We start from the raw sequence: 17,693 nt of genomic DNA on the forward strand, positions 1-17,693 counted from the left end.
GCTGCCTAAACTTCCAGGAAGGGAATTCTGTGTCTTGAACTGCACGAGGGGCTCTGAGTCTTGTGTCGCAGACACATCCCGAGGGATGTTTTGCTGTAGTACCCAGCCCCCCACTATTCATCCTTCAGCCCTTCACCTTCAATCTGAGTCACGTTGAGACCCAGCCGTTGGTCTTCTGTTGCGTTGCTCAGAGCAGTTCTGATCACTTCGGTGGAAACCTCTGCACTTTTCTCGAAGCGTACCGTTGTATCGGCCACCACTGAGCCATTTCTGTACGTTAGAGAGGGAAAAGAGAAGCGCTGGCGGATCTGGAACTACAGCTTGACAGCCCCACACTCCCATCACTCAGCAGAAGAGCAACTGCTTTGAATGCAGAAGGTCCTCAGTTTAAATCTCTGGCTTTGCCAGGGAACGCGGCCAGAGAGGATTGTTTTCTGCCTGAGCATCAATTGGCATGAAATCAGAATTGTAGAGTTGGAAGGGACCTCAAGGGCCTTTTATTCCTTCCCCCTGCAGTGGAGGAACACGCATGCTTTTCAGAAACAAAGGAAAACAAGAAGTTGCTATATGGTGAGCTGCACCATTGGTCCACCCAGTTCAGTATCATCTGCACTGACTGGAAGCAGCTCTCCAGGGTTTTAGACTGGGGGTCTTTCCCAGCCTTACCTGGAGATGCTGTGGGTTGAACCTGGGACCTTCTGCATGCCAAGCAGATGCTCTGCCACTGAGCATTCTGCATTCTGGCCCTTGAATGTAGTGCTTGGCTGTGTTGAGCATGCCATGGCACTTCAATGTTGTACAATGGTTTTTGGAAACACGCCTTCAGTACCTGGCCCGAAAGAAACAACCCTGAAAGTCTTTCAATAGTGGAACTTGTTGATTCAGAAACTGTTTAACCCCTCTTTGTTGGGGTTATTGTGGAGAGTGCCACTTATCAACAATGCTGTGGCCGTGGATTTACTGCACATTGGCATGGGGTTGCACAAATCACTATGATTTGTACCAGTGGTGGTGCACAGAATTCATATTGAAAGTGGAAATGTTGGATTTGAAATGTGACCGTTCATAAGTGAGTGGAGAAACTGTATGTTTCAGACCAAATTGTGTGCGAGTGGGTGTACACAGATGCCACATCCAATGAATTTTGAGCTGAAATTATTCCATGGCATGTTTGTATATTAAGAAGCATGATTAATATAAGAAAATAAAGACTCAACAGGTCTCAAGGATTGACTCTTCCCATAGGAACCAACCTGGCCCCTTCAATCATCATCTGAGGTCCTTCCTCTGTGAGAGGTTCAGAAGGCTTGTGGGATGTTTTCCCTAAGGAGGTTCACCTGGCACCTTCATTACATATATTAAAGCGCCAGGTAACAATATTCCTCTTATCTTGGGCCTTTGGTTAATTAAACCATCTATCTCGCCTTTTAATTTTTTCTATTGCTTTTGTTTGTTAGTATGTTATGTATTTTTGTGGTTTTATATTGTAAACCATTGTAAACTGTCTGTCTGTCTATCTATCTATCTATCTATCTATCTATCTATCTATCTATCATCTATCTATCTATCTCTCCACATAATCTATTTACAGCAAACTTATACCACACTGAAGAGACGTAGATTTCCCCCAAAGAATCCTGGGAGTTGCAGGTTCTTAAGGGTGCCAAGAATTGTTAGGCGGCTCCTGTTTCCTTCCCAGAGCTAAAATGTCCAGAGTGGTTTAACAACCAATCCCTCTCCCCAAGGAAATCTGGGAATTGTAGCTCTGGGAGGAGAAAAGGGACTTCCAAACAGCTCTCAGGACCTGTAACAAACTACAGCTCCCAGGATTCTTTGGAGGAAGCCATGACAGTTTAAAGTGACATGGTAACACTTTAAATGGAAGATGTGGATTTGAACAGAGTGCGGTTGGGATTCATGTGCAGAAGTGGACACCCCAATTTGGTGGCTTCCAACACATATAAAAATCAAACCTTTTTTGCTTTCATGTTTCCGTGTGGCTGTGAAGTACTTTACAGGTAATTGGGCAACACTAAAGGATACTGAAGAGCATGGTGAAGGTATTTCTTAAGCTTTCAGCAGCAAGAGCTGTATTTTGCAGCACTACGGAAAGAGGACAAGCTGTTCTGAATGAGACCCTTGCAGTCAGTATAGGGTTGGGAGCAGGTGGGTGCAGTTAAGCTGCTCTTGTTTTTGTGAGAACCAGAAAACCCAGCATGACACTTTTCACCAGCCCTCATTTAATCCACCTTCCATACCTGAATCCGTTCACAGTGAATCCAAGATATGTCCCATATTCAGCATGGCACGCAGAGCAGTTGTAAATGGCCTCATACTGTGGAAGAAAGGGGAGGTATGCATTTTGTATTAGGAGATAAACTCAGTTTCTAGGGCCCAATCCTTGACTGGTTCTGCCCTCCCCTGTGATACAGAGTCACAGAGGGAAAAGTGTGGGGCAGCCATAGCTAGAGGAGATCGCGCACGGAAAGGGTTTTACAATCACCATTAAGTCAAGGTCTAGAGGGACCCTGGATGCAGCTCCCCGACTCCTTCATAGCTCCGTGGAAGGGGAGAGATACCTGCCTTACTCTTTACAGATGAGCAGGCCCCACCCCACCACCAGACTGAGAGGCTGGGGGGCAGCATTCCCCCTCCCCTGTGCCCCCTCCCCCAGGGGGGTGGAAAGGTTGTAAAACTTACCATCTTCCTGATTTTCGCCTCCAGGTTCTGGTACGCTTCGGAGGACGAATTATTCAGGTCGTCAGTAAAATCCATTGCGATGTGGAAAGTGATGGTGAACATCTGCTCTATGGGAAGCTTAGGTGTGGTTCTCTTTGAGGTGGTGCTAGTTGTGGTGGGAGAAGGTGTCGTCGTCTCCTGCTTGGTCACTGAGGTGAAAGGAAACGATCTCATTAGGACCCCTCCCTGAAGGAAAAGATTTGTGGTGGAGGAAGAAGAGACAGGCCTGCTGTCCTGCTCAGGGATTGTGCCTAGAGGTGCTCAAGCTTGGGTTGGAGTCTTACTTTCAGTATCACGGGAAGCCCCCTTCTTTGCATTTGTCCCACTCCCAGCCCTTTTCAGTTCCATTGATCTCCATCCCCATACATAGTCACCTGTGCGGGTTGTTGGACGTTTGAGCATCTCTTTCTGCTCGTTCTATGGGCACCACCTGAGCAGGAAGCAGTTCAATGGGGCGAGAGGGGCCCCCCAGCTGGAGCAGGAGCAGCCCCCAGAAGGAGACCCGGAAGCTGCCTCCACAGTCAAGCGTTCCAGCCCACCATCACCCCGCAATGGAAGGAATGTGTAGGTAGGAACGGGTGTTTCCGGTGGGAGTCCCCTCCATGTCCATTTACTCCTCTCCCTTTACACTACATCCCTCATGCTCTGTACCCACCGTATGTTTAAATGCATAGGTTATCGGCAAGGATCCTGCGAAGCGGTTTGCCAAGGATGCAGGGAATCATGGCTCTGTGAGCACTCAAGCACTATTCCCAGGATACCTGGGGGCAAGCTGAAACGGGCGGCATGCAGCTGTTGCGTCCAGTCCTCGCAAGGCTTGCTGCTTGCTCAATGGGACATTTCCCCCTCTCCTTCCTCCCTGCCCAAGTGAAGCCTGTGCCCTCTCCAGATCTGCTCCAGAGGTCTGGGGGGAACCCCCAGAGCAGTTTCATGAGGGGTGTGGTGAGAGGAGAGCGTCCCCCTGTGCAGGGAGAAATCCTTGTGCCAATAGATGGAGAGGTTGAGTGCTACTTTGGTGTCCAACCAAAAGGCCTTAAATATTTGGTGTGTTTCCTGCCTGAGCATCATGCTCTTGTTTTGCATAATGCAATCTGCTGTGTGCATATTAAGCTACAGAAATCATCCCAGTTTCAGCAATGAGGGCCGGAAACCTGCCTAAACTTCCAGGAAAGGAATTCTGTGTCTTGAACTGCACGGGGGGCTCTGAGTCTTGTGTCACAGACACAGCCCGAGGGATGTTTTGCTGTAGTACATAGCCCCCCACTGTTCATCCTTCAGCCCTTCACCTTCAATCTGAGTCAGGTTGAGACCCTGCAGTTTGTCTTCAGGTGCGTCGCTCAGAGCAGTGCGAAGCTTATCGGCGGAAACATCTGCACTTTCCTGGAAGTGTACCATTGTATCTGCCAGCACTGAGCCATTTCTGTATGTTAGAAAGGGAAAAGAGAAGCGTTGGCGGATCTGGAACTGCAGCTTGACAGCCACACACTCCCATCACTCAGCAGAAGAGCAGCTGCTTTGCATGCAGAAGGTCCTTGGTTTAAATCTCTGGCATTGCCAGGGGACGCGGCCAGAGAGGATTGTTTTCTGCCTGAGCATAAATTGGCATGAAATCAGAATTGTAGAGTTGGAAGGGACCTCAAGGGCCTTTTATTCCTTCCCCCTGCAGTGGAGGAACACGCATGCTTTGCAGAAACAGAGGAAAACAAGAAGTTGCTATATGGTGAGCTGCACCATTGGTCCACCCAGTTCAGTATCATCTGCACTGACTGGAAGCAGCTCTCCAAGGTTTTAGACCGGGGGTCTTTCCCAGCCTTACCTGGAGAAGCTGGGGGTTGAACCTTGGACCCTCTGCATGCCAAGCAGATGCTCTGCCACTGAGCATTCTGCATTCTGGCCCTTGAATGTAGTGCTTGGCTGTGTTGAGCACGCCAAGGCACTTCAATGTTGTACAACGGTTTGTGGAAATATGCCTGCAGTCCCTGGCCCGAAAGAAACAACCCTGATTCAGAAACTGTTTCACTCCTCTTTGTTAGGGTTATTGTGGAGAGTGCCAGCTATCAACAATGCTGTGGCCGTGGATTTACTGCACATTGGCATGGGGTTGCACTAGGTGACTTTTCAGTTCCCTCGCATCACTATGATTTGTACTGGTGGTGGTGCACAGAATTCATATTGAAAGTGGAAATGTTGGATTTGAAATGTGACCGTTCATAAGTGAGTGGAGAAACTGTATGTTTCAGACCAAATTGTGTACGAGTGGGTGTACACAGATGCCACATCCAATGAATTTTGAGCTGAAATTATTCCATGGCATGTTTGTATATTAAGAAGCATGATTAATGTAAGAAAATAAAGACACAACAGGTCTTTGTCTCTTATATACAGAATGGCTCAAGACCACAGTATCTCAAGGATTGACTCTTCCCATAGTAACCAACCTGGACCCTTCGATCATCATCTTAGGCCCTTCCTCTGTGAGAGGTTCAGTAGGCTTTTGGGATGTTTTCCCTAAGGAGGTTCACCTGGCACCTTCATTACATATATTTAAGTGCCAGGCAACAATATTCCCCTTATCTTGGGCCTTTGGTTAATTAAACCATCTATCTCGCCTTTTAATTTTTTTCTATTGCTTTTGTTTGTTAGTATGTTATGTATTTTTGTGGTTTTATATTGTAAACCATTGTAAACTGTCTATCTATCTATCTATCTATCATCTATCTATCATCTATATCTCTCCACATCATCTATTTACAGCAAACTTATACCACACTGAAGAGACGTAGACTTCCCCCAAAGAATCCTGGGAGTTGCAGGTTCTTAAGGGTGCCTAGAATTGTTAGGCGGCTCCTGTTTCCTTCCCAGAGCTAAAATTTCCAGAGTGGTTTAACAACCAATCCCTCTCCCCAAGGAAATCTGGGAATTGTAGCTCTGGGAGGAGGAAAGGTACTTCCAAACAGCTCTCAGGACCTGTAACGAACTACAGCTCCCAGGATTCTTTGGAGGAAGCCATGACAGTTTAAAGTGACATGATAACACTTTAAATGGAAGATGTGGATTTGAAGAGAGTGCAGGTGGGATTCCTGTGCAGAAGTGCACACCCCAGTTTGAGGATTGTGATTCTACTTCTCTTCAGCTCTATGCCTCAGCATGCATGTGGTAAATACACACACACACACACACACACACACACACACAAAATACCTGGCCCATCTGGTTGGGTTGCCCCAACCACTCTGGGTGGTTTCCAACACATATAAAAATAATAAAAAACATCAAACATTAATAATAACAATCTGATCCAATGCAAAAAAACTCAAAATAACTTTAAAATAAACAACTTATATCAAATAAAGCAATATTCAATAATTCATTCAAATCTAATAGTAAACAGTAAAATTAAATATAATAATTAAACAGTTTACACTTGGTTGACATTGGGACCCCTTTAGTGCTCTTGCATTCAATGAACAGAGCTACCAACCTAGCCCTGGCAGTTTGCTTTCATGTTTCCATGTGGCTGTGAAGTACTTTACAGGTAATTGGGCAACACTAAAGGATATTGAAGAGCATGGTGAAGGTATTTCTTAAGCTTTCAGCAGCAAGAGCTGTATTTTGCAGCACTACGGAAAGAGGACAAGCTGTTCTGAATGAGACCCTTGCAGTCAGCCTAGGGTTGGGAGCAGGTGGGTGCAGTTAAGCTGCTCTTGTTTTTGTGAGAACCAGAAAACCCAGCATGACACTTTTCACCAGCCCTCATTTAATCCACCTTCCATACCTGAATCCGTTCACAGTGAATCCAAGATATGTCCCATATTTAGCATGGCACGCAGAGCAGTTGTAAATGTCCTCATACTGTGGAAGAAAGGGGAGGTATGCATTTTGTATTAGGAGATAAACTCAGTTTCTAGGGCCCAATTCCTGACTGGTTCTGCCCTCCCCTGTGATACAGAGTCACAGAGGGAAAAGTGTGGGGCAGCCATAGCTAGAGGAGATCGCACACGGAAAGGGGTTTACAATCACCATTAAGCCAAGGTCTAGAGGGACCCTGGATGCAGCTCCCCGACTCCTTCATAGCTCCGTGGAAGGGGAGAGATACCTGCCTTACTCTTTACAGATGAGCAGGCCCCACCCCACCACCAGACTGAGAGGCTGGGGGGCAGCATTCCCCCTCCCCTGTGCCCCCTCACCCAGGGGGGTGGAAAGGCCACAGAGCTTACCATCTTCCCGATTTTCCCAGTCAGGTTGCGGTATGCTTCGGAGGACGGAATCTTCAAGTCGTCAGTAAAATCCATTGCGATGTGGAAAGTGATATTGAAATTCGTCAAAGGGGGCTCAGTCGGAGCTGCTGTTGGGGTGGTCCCAGGTGGGGAAGTTGCTGTGGAACTTTGGGGTTCTCCTGAGGATGTGGAGGTTTCCGTGGATCCCTCTGTAGAGGCGGTGGAGGTTTCCGTCTTTTGGGATTTCGTGGTTCCCTCAAAGGTGGTTGTTATTGGGGAGGATTCTGTGGTGGATGTTACTGTTGGGATTCCAGATGTGGAAATTGTTGTGGAGCTTTTCGTTTCTCCAGAGGATGTGTAGTGTTCCGTGGAGGCGGTGGAGGCTTCCGTCTCAGAGGATTCCGTGGGTCCCTCAGGGGTGGTTGTTGTTGGGGAGGATTCTTCTGTTGGATCGGTGTCTGGCATGACTTTTGAGGTCACAGAGAAGAAAGCAAAAATTCTCATTAATAACCTACTTTGGGGAAACACCTGAGGGATTTGTGGCTGGTGAAGAGGCCTGTCTGTTATCCCTACCCATCTCCTACACCAGGGGTCCTCAAACTTTTTAAACAGGTTCACTGTCCTTCAGACACTGTTGGGGGGCGGACTATGGTTTGAAGAAAATATGAAAGAATTCCTATGCACACTGCACATATTTTATTTGTGGTGTACAAAAAACAGGAATAACAATGCAATATTTAAAATGAAGAATGGTTTTAATCAACATAAACCTATAAGTATTTCAGTGGGAAGTATGGGCCTGCTTTTGGCTAATGAGATGGTCAGTATTTGTCACTGCTAGTCGTAGCAAGTGATGCAAGCAGCTTTTGGCTTGTTCCACCTGCTCATTACAAGAACTCAGTCATGAAGAAATAGGTTTGGTTTTCTGCCTCCTCCCTCTCCTTTTTCCTTTAGTGCTGTCTTCCCCATTGTAATCCTGAGAAAGCCCCACTTCTGCTTGTTTTCTGTGAAAAGCTAAAACAGGCCATACTGAGCCCTTCCCAAAAACGACAATCCACCAGCTAGACCTGCCTAGCTAGAACCCAAAATCCAACCAGCAGACAAAGCCTCCCTTCAGCATCCTGGCCCCTACCCCCGGGAAGCCGAACCAACGGACCTCAGGCTGTTCGTGGACTCCCTCTCCCATCATTCACTGCTACCAGGTTGCGCTAGCGGGGGCTGATGGGAGTTGTAGTCCACGAACAGCCTGAGGGGCCCACAGGCTTCCCACAGACCTGCCTGAGGCGAGAGAGCCCGCAAAGCCCCGTGTGAGCATTGAGTGGAGGCCGGCAGGAGCCAAACGCATTCCCTTGGCCCGCGAGCGCAATCATAGGTGCACGTGTGAATGCTCCCTAAAGCGCAAAATCTCGCAGGCGCCAAACGTGCGTGCATTCTTCCCTCCTCTGACCTGCATAGCCACCCATCTCAAATCCCTTTCTCTCCTTCTGCCTTCCAGGCCCCTGCGGCAATGCCACTTCCAGGGGCGAGGACGGGCTGGCCAAGGGGTGCCAGCCAGGCCCACGGTGGGGCTGCTCCCTTTCCTCGCTGCTGGCCTGATGGAGCCAGTGTGTGCATGGGTACGTGCGTCTGCTGGCTGGGTTGGACACAGCGCGATTCTGCACATTCTTGGAAAAAACACCACCACCAGGGCTGCAGGAGGGGGAAAAGGGACCTTCTGTGCCGGATGATCCGGCCCTGCCCAGCTAGAGGAGGCAGGGAGCTGTGGGACATCATCCCAGGCCACCCGCCTCTTTCCAGCCAGGCTGGAAAAAGGATCCCCTAGAAATCACCCCCGGCTGGCAGGAGGAGGATGGAAATGCGCAACCACATGCACCCTTCTCCCTCTGTTGGGGTTCCCGGCAAGGGGAGGCGACTAGGCCTCGCAGGTCTCGCAAGAAGGGGTGGCGTTTGTGGGCCAAGGTGGAGCCGGCCAAGGCCTGTGAGGGGAGAGTGAGCGTGTGGTGGTGAGAGAGAGCGGGCGGGCGGAGGGGTCGCTGGCCTGGCCCGTGAGGCGGTGGCGGCAGCAGCAGGGTTCTTCCCTGGTCCTGGGTGGAGCCTGCCTCCCTGCCCCTTGCACCCAAAGATGTCAGGCGGCGGCAATTGCCGGGCAGACCGGGTGTAGAACCCTAGTGGACCAGATCCAGCCCGCTGGCCGTAGTTTGTGGACCCCTGTCATAGACACATGTTCCAACCTATCACACATGAAATGCACTTAGGTGTAAAACAGGGATGGGGAGCCTGGACATTGTTATACTCCAACTCCCATCAGCCCCTGCAGCCAGCATGGCCAACGGTCAGGGATGGTGGGAGGTTGTAGACATTCTGGAGTGCCACAGGTTCCACTTGGCTAGATGGAGTGATATAAGGATAGCACATTCAAAAGAACGGTTTTGGGTAATCAGTCTATCTTTCTAACGTTGGACTGCTTCCAAAAATCCTGAGGAAAATACCAGCTGTGTATAATCACCAGGCCAGCTGCCTCTTTGATAGGTGCAGGGAAACTTAAAATACTAGGCAACGAGTGACCATGTGCAGCCACGTCCAGTCCAAACTGTAAGGGAGTTCAAGGGCAGGGAGATACGACATAGGCAAGGAAAAGTGGCATCTCTTTATTGATCTCTGCCCTGTGCTTGCTTTTGTAGGAGACTGGCAGATGGCATGCACAAAAACAGGCACGTATGGCCAGCATCATCCTGGAGGCATCCCCATCCTCTGTGAGGTTAGAGTCTGGAGTGGCGCCATTTATCCAAAGAGCATTCAACCCATGAGTTTTGCTCCAAAAAGCCTTCTGCTTTTAACATGCCTGGCCGGGCCTTAAGAACTTAAGAAGAGCCCTGCTGGATCAGGCAGAAAGAGACCATCTTGTCTAGAGTCCTGTTCTCACGGTGGCCAACCAGTTGGGAACCCCACAAGTAGGACCAGAGTGTAACCACAACTCTCCGCAGTTGCAATTCCCAGCAAACTGGTATTCAGAAGCAAACAGGTATTCAGAAGCACTCTACTGTTCTCTGATTCCGTACCTTCCAACATTTCTCCGATGAAAATAGGGACACCCCATTTCATAATGATAATTTTACTATTTATACCCCACACATCTTCCCAGGTTGCCCCAGCCACTCTAGGTAGCTTCCAACATATATAAAAACATAATAAAACATTAAACATTTAAAAAAACCCTTCCCTATACAGGATTGCCCTCAGACGGCTCGGGGGGGTTGGATAATTCCATACCATCCAACATTTCCCCAATGAAAATAGGGACATCCTAAGGAAAAGTAGGACATTCCGGGGCATTCAAATCACAAACTGGGATGGCTTCTCTGAACGTCTGTGATTCACAGCATCTGGAGGGTGTCAAATGTTGGTTGCCCCTGATACAATGCTTCAGTGATGAACAGACTAAGATTTCTGTAGTGGGAGGATAATTATAGCTATCGTCTCCCATAAAGGGATGGCCAAGCAATGTGGATTCAGTTTGCATTTAACAGTGAAGTTATGTCATTTACACTTTCCACAGTAATTGGCAAACCGAAACCCAGCGTCTTTTGAAATTCGCAGTTCTTCAAGTTTTGCAGATCTCCATGCAAGTAATAGGCATAAAAGTGCACGTACTAGGGTCAGGTCTGAATAAAAATGCATCTATTAGTGCAAATAAACCGAAAAATGTATGATAAGCAAATTGCTTTGCAAAAATGTGTACTTTAGGCAAAGTTTAAGTTGGGAGAAATTTGCACTAAAATGCTAATGAATTTTCATCAGGACCTTTTAAAAAAAAATTAGACTGTTGTAAGAATGTAGAGAACTGAATTTAATTTTGATGTTTAGCTTATTTTTAGTTGCTGTTTTGTTAATAGTGTTTTATAAATTCAGTTTGTTTTATTCGAGCCTTTTTTTCCTAGCTGGAACTTGCTGGAACTCAGTTCCGGCACCTCTCAGGTGGGCGTCATTGCCATTCTAACTAAGAGAACGAGGTAGGTGTTCATGGTGAGTTCTGGCACCTCTTTTTCTAGAAAAACAGTGCTGGTTTGATTGATGATTTGTTAATTATTTTATATGATTCATGCTGTATTTGTGATGTTCTGTTATGTCTTATTACGTTGTTGCTATTTATTGCTTGTGAACCTCTTTGAGATTCACTTGATTGAAAAGTGGCCAAGAAATACAACAAATCAAATAAAAGATTGGAAAAATGAGAACTGGATAGGAAACCGAAACCGTACCTATTCCAATGTGAACCGTAAGCAGTTTCTGCTTGCTGGCCTCCTCTGGAACCTACACCCTTAGACCGGTCCAGAGCAGTCAGCTTGGTCTCTCTGGCAGAGGCCTGGGCATACCCTTGATGGCAAGAATGACCCAAGGATTGTGCAATTTCCTTTCCAGAGTCCTTCCCTCACAGCACAGCACATTGCAGCAACACCTCTGGGACCAGGGTGGGTCAAACCTCAGATGGCCGCAGTTGGTGCTGACTGCTGAAAACCATCGCCAGCCTTGCCCGATCCCTCTTGAAATGTGGGGCATCTGCCAGAAGTGTGGCTTGGGGGCCAGGAAACCCCAGAATTGGCTCGATTGGGAGGGATTCTGGCATGCATGTTTGCAGCGTCAGGGCAGGAAATGGCCAGAACCTGTCAATCGGGGCTTGAAATGGGCTGTGGCTTAGTGAAAGAGCACCTCCTTAGCCTTAGCATGCAGAAGGTCCCACATTGTTGTTGAATAGGGTGTCCCTATTTTCACCATAGAAATGTTGGAAGGTATGCAAGACCCCCCGTCTAAAGCCCTGGAGAGAGGCTGCCAGTCTGTGTTGACAGGGCTGAGCTAGATGAACCCACGGTCTGAATCAACCTCCTGGACCTTTGTCATTCCCCCCTTCCTCCCCCACACAAAGAATGCAGGATTTTTTGGGTTTTAAAAAATCTTCATCCCGCATCACTCCGAGAGGAAAATGATCGAGGAGACAGGCTTTCAGCAGGAAGTTTAAGGGGCACGCACTGATTGGAAATGAAGGACGATATCTGCCCCGAAACTTTTGCAGGCATAAAAAACAGGACTGAAAACAAGGTCACGCATAAAGAGGCGGAGCTAGCTGCTCCGGCACCCGAAGCGTCACACATGCTGTGCACATGGCGACAGGGCGAGCGTCCCAGGGGGGCACCACGGCCAGCGTCCCAGGGGGCGAGCTGCCCATGGGGGGTGGAGTGAGCCGCCCATGACAGGCTGCTTCCTGGACAGGGAGGGGAGGGAGCTGTGCCGCTTTGCCAGCAGCCTTACTCCCTTCCCTCTTCCTTTTGACAGCTCGGGGGAGGCTTCCCCCGCCCCAGGAAGCAGCCCGGGTGTCATCACTGAGGGGGGTGACATTCGATGTTCCACCCGTCCGCGACTCCCAAGCCTCCCCTGAGCTGTCGAAGGGGAAAGGAGCGAAGTGTTAAGTTGTGGGCGAACATATCAGACGACACAGCGATTCTTCAAACAGCTCTTCTTTATTCAGAGGGCAGAACTGAACTGAAGAGCTCAGTCAGCCTGCTTATATAGAGCTCCAGAACAACGTAACTGTAGCAACTTTATAAAACTATCCAATCACTGAACGTCACCTTCGATCCTTCATTTGCATAACTATCTACAGTATCCCCCTGCTGGCCCAGGGTGAGAACTTCAGTACATAACAGGAAGGCCTCCGGCAAGGCGGCGCAGCTCCCCCCTCCCTCGACTGCTTGAGGTAGGCTTGGGAGTCGCGGGCGGGCGGCACATTGAATGTCACACCCCCTCAGTGATGACACCTGGGGCGGACCGCCCCCACTGCCCCCCTTCCTCCACCCCTGCACGCATAACGGCCCTGGTGATCATCATGAATGCACAAAAAAGGACATTTGTAGGGGGCTCTAGGGAGGTTCTGAGGAAAGGGGAAATCTCCCCACAGCCCCACAAAAAGCAGCCTTTGCTTTTTCCTTAGTTGAAGTATTACAGCTCTAATAGATAACCAGCTGGTAGAGCTTCCACATCCAGGAGTACTGTACCAGAGGAAAGCTTGTTTGTCTTGACAAGGTTTGTTATTGACAATCGCATCACACTCCCAGTTTGGGTTGAGTCAGAATTTGTTTCTCCCCCTCCTCTAAAGGGAGGACAGTTCTCCTTATCGAAAAGCCTTCCTCCTTATTGCAGCAGGAAAATCTGTTTGGCCTTGGGATCGGTCTGATTCAGTGGCGTTGCGTGGGTTGTCAGCATCCGGGGCAAGGCAAGTAATTTGCGCCCCCTAACCCGGGGCAAGGCAAGTAATTTGTGCCCCCTAACCCGGGGCAAGGCAAGTAATTTGCGCCCCCTAACCCGGGGCAAGGCAAGTAATTTGCACCCCCCCGCAGCACTGTCCCTCCCCCAGATAGTCCCTCGCTCTCTCTCCGCACCGCACCGCACGCCTGGCACCCTCCCCTCCACAGTGGGCGGCGACCTGGCGGCTCGGATCGGATTTGCACAGCCAGCACTGCAGTGAGAGAGAGTGAGTGAGCCAGGTAGGGGCAGAGGGCTGCGAGTGCGAGCGCGCCCCCCCAGATGTTGCGCCTGGTGCGGCCGGCCCCCCCTGCACCCCCCACGCTACGCCACTGGTCTGATTTACAGCCCTTCCTTCCCCTTTCTCTGGTGGTGTCCCCGTAGACATCCCTGCACTCCTGCTTTTGCATTAATCTACAGTGTGTGTGTGTGTTTAAAAATGGATGGAAATCCACATTTAGATATGTTTGAAATGCATTTTTCTTTTAAACATACATCGGGTTGCATCCGCCTAGCCTTGCCATATTTTGAAGAGCAAAAAAGAAGACACATTTGCTGACTTCCACTTTTAACTATGGATCACTATGACAACTCTACCCATGAAAAAGGGGACGTGTCCTGGAAAAAGAGGACATATGGCAACCCTAATTTTCTCACACTAGACAAGTTTAAATTAACCAACCTAAGTCATTCCTGTTTATTAACTTTAATGGGCTTACTCTGATTAGTATTTAGCATTGGCTACAACCATCTCAACTTCCACATTTCTAAATACATTTTCTTTCCAAATAGCATTTTTAAATGACTCTTTTTTAAGCCAAAACCTGCATGCCCACATTCAGGAAAGTGCGAAACTTGATGGATCGCTATGTTCTGCTCCTCATGTGCCTTAGGGATGTGCATTAGAGCTGGCAGGCACCCATAGCTCAGGAGTAGAGTATTTACTTTGCAAGCAGAAGGACCCAAGTTCCCGGCATTGGCTCGGAATCTCTCCTGCCTGAAACGCCGGAGAACTGCTGCCAGTCAGTGTAGGCATTGCTGAGCTAGATGGTACCAAGCAGCTTCATATGTTCCTGTTTAAAAGCAGCCATTTGTTCAAAACCATGAGGACTAGAATCATACTATTATATTTAAAAGAAGGGCTCCAGATGAGCAGCAGAGCACATGCTTTGCCTGCAGAACACCCCATATTTAATCTTCAGGTAGGGCTGGAAATCTCTCCTGCCTACAAACCTGGAGAGCTGCTGCCAGCCCGTGTAGGCAACACCAAGCTAGATAGACCTGCTTCTTAAGATCAGATTCCTTAAGGAACCCTAATTATGCCTCCATATATATATATGAGTAAAAAACCGGCCTAACCTAAGCAACAAAGAGACACTTTAAGGAGTTGGCACCTGAAGGCCAACAGATTTATTGTAGGATCAGTTTTCCTGGAAAAGAGGCCAATACTTCAAAAGGCCTCTGCCCACTCTCCCATGCCCCTGATTTGTTTTCCTTTCATCTACATTCCTGTGCTCAGGAACGATAACAAATGAGCTGGAGATTAAAGTGATCTCCTTACAAGACTGGACCCTCTCCAGATCTCATTTTTTTTTAAAAAATTGTACTTTTATGATTATGTTGGTACAGGGCTGTTATACGGGATTCCACTCCTGATCCCAGCTGCGCCTGGAAGAGTTTCTGCGCAGACAGACTGCTTCATTTCCCTATTTGTGCACATCCTGTAACTTCACCTGCTGAAATCCTGAAACTTTTTATACCACAAATGTCTGCATTTATTTTATTGGTGGAACAGCTCAGTCGGTAGAGCACGAGGCTCTTAATCTCTCTCTCCCTCCCTCTCTTTTATGAGGATCTTAATCTCAGGGTCAAGAGATTCCTGCATTGCAGGGGGTTGGACTAGATGACCCTTGGGGTCCCTTCCAACTCTAGGATTTCGTGATTCTGCCTAGGGCCCCTCTGGACAGCAATCCCATGTTAACCAGGAAGGGATGAAGACACTTAGAGGCCCCAAGCACTGAAATGATTATGGTGCCCCCTCACCATTTGCGGTTCAAAATACAAACAATGCTAAACCATAAAATAAAATCTGCAAAATAACGCAAAACAAAACACAGATTTACGATCTGATTTCCTCGCAGTATTTCGATCGCTGGTAGTAGGACACCCCCCTGGTTTTGTGGGGAATAAGTAATCAAAAGAGAGCAGAAAAATGCAGAAAAGAGAGGGAAGGAAATGTAAAGAAGTCTAACCAAGTCTTGATTTTTCCCGTGGTGACTTCTTCAAATGTCAATTTCTTCTCCCCAAGCCCAAAATTTCTCCTTTTCTGAGGTGCCCCTGATTTGCTGGTGCCCTAAGTACCATATTTTTCGCTCTATAAGACGCACCAGACCACAAGATGCACCTAGTTTTTGGAGGAGGAAAACAAGGAAAAAAAAAATTCTGAATCTCAGAAGCCAGAACAGCAAGAGGGATCGCTGTGCAGTGAAAGCAGCAATCCCTCTTGCTGTTCTGGCTTCTGGGATAGCTGCGCAGCCTGCATTCGCTCCATAAGACACACACACATTTCCCCATACTTTTTAGGAGGGAAAAAGTGAGTCTTATAGAGCAAAAAATACGGTAACTCAGCACTGCTGCCAGCACTGGGGCAAGCATTGCAAAACAACTAAGCAGAATGATGTCCGGACAGCCCAGTATAAATCCACAGCTAATGAATTATTGCGGCAATGACATGTAGCAGGATACATCCACCGAAACAACCCCCCACACACAGCCTGAAGGAGCCTCAGGTCTTATCCTCGAAGCCCCCACAACATCCAGCCCATCTCCACATAGAAAGAGCACACCGTTCCCTAGAATAACGACTCTCCTTCCTTCCACCTTCTCCAGCCACACCCGTCTGCCATTCTCCCTTTCGACACACCTGCAAAAGGTGCCCAACACCCCTTTGTTATCGCCTTTCCTGACAAAAGTCCAGCACAAGATTTGCCACGGGTTTTTGCCCCTGCCCGACAATATCTGTGGGGCTGATCTCCCTCCCCATTCGCCTCCCCCCCCCCGCGAAGCTCCAGGCCACCCACTTTGCCATCTGCTCACCTGGGCACAATGCCACGAGCATCAAGGCCAGGGCGACCGTCTGCAGGATATTCCGTTCCATGGCGAGGATCCGGGGAGGACAGGTGTCCGAGGCACACTTTGTCACGGGCTTTTGTAAACTCCCAAGGCAGGTCGACCGAGCAGCAGGGCGATCAGGGACTGCCAGCGAACGCCTCCAGGTAAGAATTTATAGCCGAAGCACCTGAGCACAGGTAAGGGGCGGGGAGGGAGGCCACCTCCCACAGGACTGGCTGGGCTGAGCACTCAGAAGGAAACACGGGCCCCTGGGGAGCTGTTTCCTTGAAGAGAGAAAAGGCTGCTCCTTTTCTGCCTCACCTGTTTTCACACAGGGGAAGGGAAGGTTTGCTTTCAATTTGGGGATGCCTTGTGGGGGAGTCATAGGGGAGCTAAAATACGGGAGAGGTCAAGAGCTGCAGCACGCTGGGAGCTTAATTTGAATACTAAAGCGACCCTGGAAAGTGTTAGATCCCAATTCCATGTCATTATTCTAGAATAGAAAGTGACAGTGGGAGAGCATCTGTTTTGCATGTTGAAATTTCAATCCCAGGGAGGGCTGGGAATGCCTGAATGCCTGTAGATGCCCCCATGGTCCTGCTATAAGTCAGCTTCCTATTTAAATCAACCCTTTTCTCCATACCTTGAGGACTAGAATGTTGCTTTATTTTAAGGGGAAAGACCAGAGCTCAGCAACAGAGCATTTGCCTGAAATCCCGGAGAGGTTGCTGCCAGTCAGTGTAGAAAATGACTAGCTGGATCGACCAGTGGTCTAACAGGGTAGAAAGAAGTTTCCTGTATTCCTAACAGGGATGGGGGAGAATTCTAACTCTGTTCTTATTTAAAGGAGAGTTCTCAATTCATACTTCCCAAAACAACAGGTGAACCAAAATACAGTCTTCTGTCGGAATTCACACTTCTCTCGAAGCGCAGTTCCCCAGCCAAGTAATGTGTGCAAAGAATGTACCGTATTTTTCGCTCTATAAGACGCACCAGACCACAAGACGCACCTAGTTTTTGGAGGAGGAAAACAAGAAAAAAAATATTCTGAATCTCAGAAGCCAGAACAGCAAGAGGGATCGCTGCGCAGTGAAAGCAGCAATTCCTCTTGCTGTTCTGGCTTCTGGGATAGCTGTGCAGCCTGCATTCGCTTCATAAGATGCACACACATTTCCCATTACTTTTTAGGAGGGAAAATTGAGTCTTATAGAGCAAAAAATACGGTACATGCTAGGGTAAAGCGTGCGTAAGAATGTATATATTTGTGAAAATACAGTGGTACCTCGGGTTACAGACGCTTCAGGTTACAGATGCTTCAGGTTACAGACTCTG

General features: G+C 48.4%; 2 protein-coding genes across 5 annotated transcripts in view; one reads left to right on the forward strand and one right to left on the reverse strand.

Moving 5' to 3' along the window:
- Positions 1-17,693, forward strand: part of LOC310667035 (uncharacterized protein) — a 31,842-nt gene that overhangs the window by 228 nt on the left and 13,921 nt on the right. For 3 of the 4 annotated variants that reach the window (XM_083418682.1, XM_083418681.1, XM_083418680.1), the window contains exons 2-4: positions 2,862-3,307; positions 9,638-9,709; positions 10,895-10,966. In XM_083418682.1, coding sequence (XP_083274808.1) covers positions 3,189-3,307; positions 9,638-9,709; positions 10,895-10,966 — 263 coding nt within the window. In that variant the 5' untranslated portion in view covers positions 2,862-3,188. Of the gene's footprint in view, positions 1-2,861; positions 3,308-9,637; positions 9,710-10,894; positions 10,967-16,473; positions 16,526-17,693 lie in introns of all 4 variants that reach the window. The other variant, XM_083418683.1, reaches the window with a different exon arrangement.
- LOC310667024 (uncharacterized protein) lies at positions 18-16,929 on the reverse strand. Its single transcript, XM_083418663.1, has 4 exons — positions 16,347-16,929; positions 6,957-7,423; positions 6,515-6,591; positions 18-270 (listed from the first exon to the last, which is right to left on the reverse strand). The coding sequence occupies exons 1-4, from the start codon at positions 16,405-16,407 to the stop codon at positions 114-116; spliced, it is 762 nt and encodes a 253-aa protein (XP_083274789.1). The 5' UTR covers positions 16,408-16,929; the 3' UTR covers positions 18-113.

The sequence above is a fragment of the Podarcis tiliguerta genome, assembly GCF_965153285.1.
Source record: "Podarcis tiliguerta genome assembly, chromosome: 16".
NCBI lineage: Eukaryota > Metazoa > Chordata > Lepidosauria > Squamata > Lacertidae > Podarcis > Podarcis tiliguerta.

Excerpts from the sequence above, each read along its gene's own strand:
- LOC310667024 (XM_083418663.1), bottom strand. The coding sequence starts at position 16,407 with ATGGAACGGAATATCCTGCAGACGGTCGCCCTGGCCTTGATGCTCGTG. Across the intron at positions 7,424-16,346 it reads GCTCGTGGCATTGTGCCCAG|TCATGCCAGACACCGATCCA; the intron begins GTGAGCAGATGG and ends TGACCTCAAAAG. Across the intron at positions 6,592-6,956 it reads CTGGGAAAATCGGGAAGATG|TATGAGGACATTTACAACTG; the intron begins GTAAGCTCTGTG and ends TTTCTTCCACAG.